Source organism: Camponotus floridanus, unplaced genomic scaffold (assembly GCF_003227725.1).
Source record: "Camponotus floridanus strain SB8 unplaced genomic scaffold, Cflo_v7.5 scaffold95, whole genome shotgun sequence".
NCBI classification, from domain to species: domain Eukaryota; kingdom Metazoa; phylum Arthropoda; class Insecta; order Hymenoptera; family Formicidae; genus Camponotus; species Camponotus floridanus.
The window spans coordinates 258,274-269,446 of record NW_020229866.1 but is presented as its reverse complement, the minus strand read 5'-3'; the positions used below and the strand labels follow the sequence as shown (position 1 = coordinate 269,446).

Sequence of the window (11,173 nt, the reverse complement as noted above, 5' to 3'; positions counted from 1 at the left end):
CTACGTAGAAATGGAAGACGGTAATCCGACACCCGGGTGTCATCCAGGCAGGAAACGGATGGAGAGGAGGAGAAGACGCACGCGAGCAGGGAGTGTGACGAGCGATATAAACTCGCTCCGCAACGTTAGCTCGACTGGAATTCGCTTGTCGATGTATTTTATTATCGCGCGGATCGTAAAAGAGCGACGCGTCATCCTGGGCGTATGTCCGATCTTTACGACGATTATAATAATCGACGCGCCGGGATTATTGCTATATCTCGCGACAAATGTCGTTTTAATTCACGTCGCAAACGCGGCGACGTCGGCGACCGACGACAAATCGAATACGCATTTCGAATTAGCGACGGGAATCGGTGCGCGATGATTGCTTTCGATTTGATCCGATTTCGAGCACCAACGGGAATGAGCAGAAAGCTATGGGGTCGCGGGCAATGTTGCATTTGCACGCTCCATAAACGATTAATACGCTCTCTCGTCACGTCCCACGTGTCGGGTAACGTTGCAACGCTCGCGTAAGCATGCGTTCCCTGAGATCGGCCGTTCTCCTTGCAACGGAAAGATCCTCCCTCACGAAGCTAATACTTTGCCTTCTCGAAGGTGTTCCCATGAGAATATTATTATGATAAGCTCATACTCGACCATATATTCATAGGTTTAGATGTTCCGATACTTATCACACGTGTAAACTGCATATTCATTAATAAAACATGCATGCATTAATAAGACATGTATGTATATTAGTAATTTCATTTTAAAATATGCGTATATGTATTTTCCTTACAACATGGGTCCTTCAATTAATTATAGTCCGTTATATTATTAAACGACGGAAACAAAGTGTGACAAATTATGATAATTAAAACAATAAAAAGGATAGAATTGTTTGATAAAATAAGGATATGATTCTCTTCATTTATCGAAATAACAACTCGTGTTCATATTTGATATAAAATGCGTTGTTCTAAGAGAGAATTGTTGATAATATTAAAGATTATCTTTTTAAATCCGAGAGTAGCTTTTAATTTTATTAAATTGCATTCATGATGTACACTTATCTGAAATATTTTAAGAATTTTAATATTTTTAAATAATGAATGCAATGTAAAAGCTCTCTATCTGGTTTTTTTTCAAAATATACATAGAAGAAGACATATATACAATAATAGTTAATAATTGAATCATAAAATCAATAATCTGAAAATACTGAACACACATATAATTTTTTTAACACTTGCTTTGAATTAAAATTGATGTAAAAAATAAATTAATTAATGCTCTCATATGAAAAGATACGAACAAAAATTATAAAGAGAAACTGATTTTATTACCAACACATCATTAGTGATTGTAGATTATACATCCTCATAGGCCGGGCTACGCGTACGGATCCCTGACTTCGAAGCAAATCCGATCGATCCCGAAATAGATGTCGAAAGCGACGTAACAAGGATGCAGAAGGTTGTTGGATGATAACAACGAGGGGGAAATTGTGGTACGCCATTAACACCAATTGTGGTTTCATCAATTTTCATCCGCATGGCTTTTGGACCGATAGCAAAGGTGTCGAGCGTCACTCTCGACAGAGCAACAATCTTCAGTCAGCTACGTTGATAGCTGTATATAAGCGTATCAAGAACAATCACGACTATATTCACGAACGGAGCTACGATCAATAATTATGGCAATTTCATGTAATCCAAAATAATATTAGGACAGATGCTCGTACAGTATCATTTACTCTGTCAGAAGGATACATTACTAAAACATTATGTAGTTCATAATTTATAACTTTGGTAATTTATTATTAATTAAGTAGCATCCTATAACAATTTAATTGACCAATAATTTAACCATAATATCGCAATCGTAGAAACTGACGACCTCATTACTCATTGGAACGTTATGCGGGTGAATCTTTATTAATATATCGCACGCGCGTTATTAAAAATGTCAATTAGCAATTCCATGAGTAACGTCAAACTTAAATAATAATTAACGTACGTGTCGGGAAAGTTCCGAGTTGCCGTCGTTTGTACGGCAATATACCATCAGTTTAGTTCCCGACGATAAACAACTAACTACCTCCGCGCCTCGCGGTCCTTCGTATCTTTCGCACGTCGCCGCGTTACTTCTTGGCGTCAAAGATGACAGTAATTGCGCCTCCTGCGCAATATGCGCTACTTACGTATCTCTTAATTAATTCGTGCCACGACCCGCCCGGGGAATTATTTCCACATCGCCAAACGCGCACCCTCTCGTGATCCTCTCTCGCCCGGCTGCTCCACCATTTTGTCTCTCTCTCCCTTACTCGCTACCCATTCTTACGTCATCCTCGCTCTTCTTCAGATACGTTAATAGTCGCGACGTTTCTCTCTCTCTCTCTCTCTCTCTCTCGCCCTCTCTCCTCTCCCTCTTTGCGACGACGCAGTTTGGAGTTTAAGCGAAATTCGCCGTCGAAGGAAGCTTATCTAATAGTCACGGCTGCCGTCACTCATAAATCAGGTAATATCAAACACCTACAGTAACTAATTAGCGACGCCGCGGCATTAAAGATCTGTTTCTTTATTTAACAATATCGTGCACCAGCAAAAGTATCGTCAATTATAAACGGTCGCGTATATGGCATACTCCAAGAATCGCTAATATACATCAGACTGATCGCTTGTCTGCATGTTAGTCTGCTTTGAAAATGACAGAAAATGAAATTTGATAGTTCTAAATGGTCCATATAATCAGCTTATATGTCTGAAATAGTATCGTATAATTTATTCAAACATCTCTCTCTAAAACGTCAAACGATATATGTATCTCGTTTTATTTTATTATTTTCAATAACTTAGTACGCGAGTGAGATATATAATTATTAACAATTTATTGCAAGATAACATTAATAGAATAACATTAATTTTTCAATACGAAAAATAAAATAACATGTTAACATAGGGCATTTTTCAGCAAGCGACACAGAAGACACAGTGTAACACATGAATCACTTCATCCTTGTTTACATTCAGCCAACCAACAAAGGACGTGATACATTGTGTTCTCTGTGTCGTTTGTTGAAAAACGCTCATAATAAGTATGTATCACATTTTGATGATAATGTGACTTAAGTAATAGTAGTACACAAATCATCGCTTTGCATATATTTCACATTGTCACGTGTCACGTGCATCTTTCAATATTTATTAAGCTTGTATTAAACTGGTATATTATATGATCTCTAATATCACAAAAAGCACATATACATATATTTAATTAATTCACATTCCGTGGCTCATATCTTCCTTTGTACGCTTCCAAAGAAAGATACCCGATATAATATCATAAATATCAGTAGATTTATATTGAAAGAATGGAACTGTTAAAAGAATATTCGCGTCGTGGACTATAAAATTTCTTATCGTTTTCCACACCATCGAAAACAATAGGAGGCAAACGGCTTCAGCGACATTTTTGCACGGTGCATCTCTTTCGAGACGCCGCGCTAATTTTATCCCATTATGCTTGATGAAGCGAGCGACACGTGGCGATATAAGTATCCCTTGAAACTAATGAAGTATGATGCACATAACGTGATGTTCTTGTCTGTACAGCGCGCGGTCCTGTTATAATGTTATTTTCGTAACAGCTTTATTTTACCTGAACATCGCGTAGTATCTTATATTAACGCGTTCCGACAGAATTCTTGGCAATTTCTGAAGCAACAATTCGTAACGATATCAACGTTAGATAGAAATTATTATACGCAAATATGCATATTTAATGTTGCATGAAATATTTTCGTTCCCTCGTCCTCTTCATTTGCATTGAATTTGCTCTTCAGGAAACATACTTCCAAATATATATATGTATCTCTGACAATATTCGATCAGCTTCGCAATTAATTTACGAGAATATACATAGTTACCATCGGTTTCAAGGATAATCCGATCATCTTTTAATTCGTATCTCAATTGCTTGCAGATCGATTGCCGCTACCAGTGGAGTCTTGCCTGACGACATTGATTCTCATCGGCAAAATGGTGCCCTGTGCAATGCCGTAGTGTTCGTATACGTCTTTGCCATAAGTCACGGTCATCTCCTCGAGCTGTTGACCGGGTTTATTTACACTTAATGATGAATTTACCGGTGAAGGTGACGAAGATGTGCCCGCGATACTCCGTAGAGCATTGAAGCTCTGCATTGCCAAGTGAGAGGTAGCGGACATAGCGGAAACGTTTGCCGGTGTTGTAATTTGTGTCATATTCGGCGGCGAGCCTTCGACTCGACTAGAGAGAATGCTATTCGGATGCTGGGGCTCGGCTAGATTTGCGCTGCCTGTTATCGACATCGCGGGTGCTCTATCAGTCCGAACGACCGGTGGAGCGGTTAATTTAGCCGTTCGCGAAATCGATGACGTAGTGACGGGGGTAGTGTCTGCTCGAAATGTCATCGGAGGATGCGGCGATGTTCTTGTCGATGTCTTCGTTGATGCTCGAGGCGGAGATGGGCCCTTGTTAGTTTCCGGCGTTTGTAAAACTGTCACGGATTGCGTCCTTTTTGCCGACTCTCGATTTCTATTCTCGGGCGATCGCGCGTCCGAAAACGGCGCCGTATGAGCGCGATTCTTCCTGACTGGGATTTGCGGACTCATCGGTATTTTACTTTCAGCTCTAGTTTTAATTGTGTCCGGATCGCCCGATGTAATTTTCGGCGGTGACTGTTCGGCCGATGAAATAGTGACCGGCAACGCGGAAACCGGATCCTCTCGAGGATTATCAATGTTAGTTTTCTCCATCCTGATGTTTCGGCCGTTTGCATTGAGCGGAGATCGAAGGTCGCCGGGAGGTAAATTGTTCGTCGTTGACGATACGTCGGAGGTAACATTGGTCATGGTGAGATCGCGGGTCTGATCGCTGCCATTTCTCACAGAGGCAAGGCTTGGATCGCCGTTGGGGAAACTGGCGAAGCGTGCGATCGTTTCTCGTTCCTCGGCCACTTGAGGAGCAAAGGGTATTTTCCTTTCGACGGGCTTTACGGCCACTTTGTTTTTCGACGCGGCTTTTCGGGCCGGCGGGACTCTACTGCCTCTTCTCTTTCTAAGATCGTTCGTCGTGATGCTCGGACGTCTCTCCGGGAAATGTCTGCTTCTCATGGGGACCGGCTCTGCCTCTTCACTCTCGTTTCCGTCCCCATCTTCATCTTCATAGAATTCCGAGTCCTCGTACATATCCGACTCGTCTCCCTCGGTCTCCTCGACGATCGCGCTGGCCTGTATCCACTCCCTGATACGATCCTTCTTCTTCGAACGGTCCACCGTCGTCTCGATGCCATACGTCGTGAGAGTATGAAGAAGTTGATTCTTCTCTTCCAAGGAACTATGAAAGCTATACATAGACGGACAGAGCTCGTCTCTCTCGTCGGCGCCGCCTGCGAGTGTAAAAAAGAATGTCGCATAAGACATTGCGATGTATCGTCAACAATGTCGCGATGCCAGCTTACCGTTCAATGCTTTTTCGGCTCCGAGTTTCGCCAGCCATCTGTCCTCCAAATATTTATTTACCTCCAACACGCTAACCGGCCGCTTCTCAGCTTTTGGGTCCAGCAGCCTCTTGAATAATCTTCAAAAAATATCAAAATATATATAAAAATATAACGGATTATATGTGATAAATTTTTTATTTATTTGCGAGCTCTGTTATATTATAACAGAGTGTCTTTATAATTTTGAACTATTGTTTGTCACGAAATTAATCTTGATGATGTGATGAAATGATTGAAGAAGAGAGAATACTCTAGACTCTAGAATATAAACAGTGACAAACTAATTCGAATTAGTGTGCTTGGAATGCACGCCGATGTGGCGCTTAATCTCGTATTCTCTCGGATTCTGAGTGGTAACTCACTTCTGCGACCGTGAGCTAATCAGCTGAAATAATTTCGGTTTCTTGGCGATGTTGAGCGTTGCGTTGTGCCAGGTTTGATATCTCGTATAACGCGGATCATCCAATGCCGCCTTCTGCCACGGCAGGCATCCGGTCAGGCAAACAAATAGGACAATGCCGAATTGCCAGACATCGTGCGTCGTACGAGCTCTGAAAGTTGTCCGTCCATCGCCATTAGAGTATATATCTTTAGCAACTGAGAGACACGTTTAGTATCATTCATACATTGCACAGTTTTCTCTGCGATGTCACGCTCTTGACATTCGACCAAAAAATTGTGCGTTTGTTTAAACAGAATATTAAAAAGGCAAACCGCAAAAGCTTCTTGACAGGAGAGACGTAAAAGAAAATAAAAACTCGGGCACATAGTTTTTTAAAAGTTAGAGTTATGAATACATTAGGTAATGGCAATTTAATTGAAATTTGATAAGAAATATATTCCTCTCTTTTAAGATATATACATTCATCAAAATATGGTTTACTTGTCTCTACTCATCAATCAGCTCATTTTATCCTCTATCTCTCTTGACTTTCTTTTTTCTTTAACACTTTCTAAGCAGATATATCGCATAATATTAATGGCGCATAATCAATCACAGCATATGTATAATTACTTGTACGTCTCGTCAGTGTCGATCTGCAGTACCTCGGGCGGCGAATACGGCAGCCACTCGTTGTGCCTTCGCACGACGGTGTTGACCCGCCTGGTCTCGCCAAAATCGCATAGCTTGATACGCGAGAAGTCACTGCGAAACACAAGTATGTTGTCGAGCTTGATGTCCCGATGCACCAGCTCGCGGCTATGTATGTGTTGCACCGCAGCAGCGAGCTGTCTGGCCACCCTCTTCGCGTGAAGCTCGCCCAACCCCGTCTCTGTCACGTTCGATGTGAGATCACCTGAAAACCACGTAACCACGACTAAGACGTATTCGTGTATCAAATGCGAGTGCCACTTTTTCGCTCTTTGCAACGATAATCACTTTGTGAGTAATTACATTGCTTATTTGGAATAATCACTGAATTATTTAAGGCTATAATTTAATATAATTTATAATATAATTAAAGTCTCGTTATTTGTACATGTAATTATACAGTGCAACTTATTATTTTATTTCAAGGAAAAAATGAAGATTAATGTTATTAATTCGAGTAAGGACATATTTATAAAATCATGAATAATTTTTTAATTCAAATAGAGCACATAATAGATTTAAATCTATAATATATTTTTAATTGCGATTATCAAATAACTTTGCAATATTTGAATTATCTGTCAAAATTAAACAAACGCTATAGCTTGCTCGAATTAAATTATTGCTTCTAATTTAGTAAGAAAATTATTATTGCAATAAAAGAATTCGAGAATGGAAATGCACTGGATTTGTAAGACATAAAAGAATCCAGGGCGCACGTGCGAGCGACCGTCATAAAAATTCTCTCACCGAGCGGAGCGTATTCTTGACTGAAAACGTAAAAACCGGCCGTCTCGAACGCCACATCGTAAGTGGTTATAATATTCCTGTGCGCTGACAGGTGTAACCCATAATGAAATTCTCGAAAGAAGTCCGAAATGCCGGTGTATGCTTTCGGTAGCGCCTTCAATACCATCTCGGTTTGCGTGCTGCGGTGTTCTGTCAGCAAGATCTTGCCGAACCATCCCTCACCGACGATCTGCAGAATGTCGAACTCATCTATCAGATTTACCTGGTCCAGAAAATAATTAGTTCTCGAGGCGCTGTCCTGCATAATGCGATCGTAATCGATAGAATCACAGTTGTTGCTCTACGAATCCCGAATGAGATGTCTAGGTACTTTCGTAGTCGAGACGTAACCGATATTCGAATTCGAGAGACCGAGCTTCAGACTGAAGAATTTGGGACAAAGAATACAACGCTCGAGCGCGAGCACGCACGACGGTCACAAGGGAAATACAACTCCGAAGGGAAACGTAGGGATCTCGCGAGCAGCGACGGCACACGCTGAATACGACGTCGGCGTTCTACCCGACGCCGATCTGTACGCAGCATCTATTTTTACTCCAACGCACGCTTCGAACGCACGTTTCGATCCCAATGTGAACTCGACACGCTGCGACTAAGACAGTTTCCCCTTAACATGATTTCATTGAACCACATGTCTTCCTATAGTGCAAACATCATCGTTTTTCGGATAGATGGGCGTGAAACGAATTAAAATTGCGAGAGTTTTCTTAAGGAAATAAAATTATTTTTTGTTCTAGTTTTATAAAGCCATTTAAATATTCATACATATCAATAAATATTGTAAAAATTTAATTTATTTAACGCTATAAGCTCTTCTCGGAAAAACAATTTTAATTAAATTAAAAATAAAAAAAATTATAATTGTATGAAGTTTAGCTAATCTTAAAGTATCACAGGTGACATTAATTTTTTTATATATTTTAATAATAATATGTATACATAAATTATTCTTATATTATGACAATATAAAAAGACACTTTATTCTTTCGGTTGAATAAATTTTGAATTCTTATATTCTATGTCATCATCATCAAGAATGTAATCACGGGAAAACTATGTCTGATTCAGTATTAAATATGTACAAAGTCACAAAGCAATCTAAGCGAGCGACGACGAATCACGATCGCAAACGTCGTCGTCATCATAGATCCTTCGTTAAGAAAACATTGGTGCAATGCCAGACAGGAGAATGGCCGTTAGTCGAGCAAGCATAATGAAATACTGCTCGTTCGCGAATCCTATTTCGGGATATCTCAATGTCTCGAAACTGGAAAAGCTTCGTCTTGCTGTTGTTTAGGTTTTATTCGCGACAGAGGCGTCTGGACTTTAGCGAAATCCGATTGCGACCGATTTTCATAAGAAATGCGATAAAAGAGGAAGAACGCATTACCTTCTCGAGCTCGAATTCGCGTATTCTGTGAATGGATCCACCGATCGCCTTCTTCATTCCGCTCATCTCGATAATCCACCGCTTCTTTTTATTGTCGAGAATAGGTTTTACGATTTGATGTTAATCCAATTGTGATTACCAGTGACTGTTACATCCTGTCGTTTATGAATTTCATAATATTTCACCGGTCATTGCCCCATTTTGACAAAAAATCCGCTTCTTGAAACGCAGCCAATTCTGCAAAACATTTAATCGATTTAGGAGAATAATATTACGACTCGATGTAAAAATATGCTTAAAAAGACTTACAAAAGTGGATATATATGCAGTGTAATCAAAATCGGATTGTATAAATGAACGATACGATGGGCAATACGAGAATATGATGGGCAATATGAAAATTGAATGAGATGAGAATGTAATGACGCGATTTTATTCCCGAAATCATTAATGGTCCAAAATCGTAATCCACGATTCTATTGATGCATTTCACGATTATGTCGAATGCCGGTTAGTATTTTTGTGTCATGTACAATTATTGCGCAAGATGCCAGGCAAGAAACGCTACAAATTTCATAAGGAATCCACACGCCGTATACATGTATTATTTGGCAGATTGCATCGTCGACAATAGATACAAGATGAACGTTTCCGAAACATTTCTAATAAATTGGATAGCAGATGTATTTACGCGATTTGCTGACGCATAAGAGCGTTGCAAAACATTTATGAATAATAAATCAATTATAAGTGTATATACTTCTGATTTCCGATAGTCTTTTATGATGAAAATAAACATATATGCCTTTCTTCTATTTTTTCAAAAAATATGCATCGACTTATTGTAATAAGAACTATGATATTAAAATTATTTGATGTTTGTAAAATTGGCGAAAAATATCGAATTAAATTAATTGAATTCAATTCTTTTCTAGATTAATTAGGCAAATGCAAATATTAGATTAGTATATATACCTGTGCAAGAACCACTATATAAAAGAAATTTAAGAAAGGAAAATTGACAGAAAAATCTATAAAAAAAGAATGCTTTTTCTTTAAATTCCATTCATGCGAACGCAAACTTACAATTAATAGAACTCGCGCCGACTCGGTTTTCCGTTATTTATGTAAGCACAAATTTCCGCTCTGCTTGTGATTCACAGAAAGACGAATGCGTTCAAAATCGTTCACGCAAATTTACAGATTGCTTTTCGCGCAAACTTTCACGTTTCATTCACACATCGAAATTCGAAGGGAAAAAGAAGAACACACAACGCGCGAAAAGAGACACAATTAATACCACCCAGGAAGCGCACTTTTCTCCCCGAGAAAGAGGAAGGGGTTACATCCGCGAATAAAACTGTCGCTTTATATATAAAACGCGGACACACGCGTGGAAGGCGAAACCGGAGAGAATCCACGTGAGAATATATCTCCTTTTCTCGAAGAGGCGGGCACGTCGCGCTCGGCCACACACCTCCAACGATTTCACGACTGAGCTACAGTGTTCGGTGCACTGTTTGCCCGTCTGCAGTATTTATAAAACGCGAACCGGAAAGCGCGGCTGGCGAGCTGATCTTGGCGTCTTGCCTTCTCTAGTCTGCTCGCGCGCTTGTTAAGGGCGCATATAGCGTTGTTTAGTCACGTTGATGAACCAACTAAATTCCGTACGGATCATTTCTGGATTCGGATGTCCGAGTTCGGAACCGTAGATTAGATCAAATATAAACAAATCCCGTTTTGAATTATAATTAAACATGATCAGAAAAAAGGCATATTTAATAAAAATTACACTCTGAAAGAAACTGACTCGTATGGAATTAGGTTTAAAATTTATGCCAGCAAGATTATAATGCAAATATAAATATAAGGCGCTTATACTGAATAGAAATAGACGTTGAAGTTTTTTTATGAGCTATATAAAATTATAAGCTCTGTGATTTGCATTTAATTATGCAGAGAAAATAATCATGCAAAAGAGAATACGTAAGAAAAATAAAGAGAAAATTACTTTTTATATAATTTCTCATTTGGAGAATCTCTTTATGACTGCGCAGAATATATATATAATATCCGATAATTATTACAATATAACAGATTAATAGATTTTTTCCTAAAATTAATTTTTATGATTTGCATCTGATCCAGATTTCTAGCCTTTTGTAATACTAATAACAATAATTTTTCTATAATTATATGTATATATAAAATCTTTTATATATCTTTTAATATCTTTTATATAATCTTTTATATTTATATATGTGTGATGAGCACAATAGATTCTACATGAGATTTATAGACGCGAAACATTTGCGCATCATTCACGGACAGTTTCCGCATCATCGATATAT

General features: G+C 39.0%; 1 protein-coding gene across 1 annotated transcript; it reads right to left on the bottom strand.

Moving 5' to 3' along the window:
• Nucleotides 1-1,333: 1,333 nt before the first annotated feature.
• Nucleotides 1,334-10,344, bottom strand: LOC105255722 (serine/threonine-protein kinase 10). The gene is made up of 7 exons (XM_011265176.3): nucleotides 9,909-10,344; nucleotides 8,823-9,059; nucleotides 7,373-7,634; nucleotides 6,545-6,827; nucleotides 5,892-6,080; nucleotides 5,488-5,606; nucleotides 1,334-5,415 (listed from the first exon to the last, which is right to left on the bottom strand). The coding sequence occupies exons 2-7, from the start codon at nucleotides 8,886-8,888 to the stop codon at nucleotides 3,956-3,958; spliced, it is 2,379 nt and encodes a 792-aa protein (XP_011263478.1). The 5' UTR covers nucleotides 8,889-9,059; nucleotides 9,909-10,344; the 3' UTR covers nucleotides 1,334-3,955.
• Between the last annotated feature and the right edge of the window lie 829 nt (nucleotides 10,345-11,173).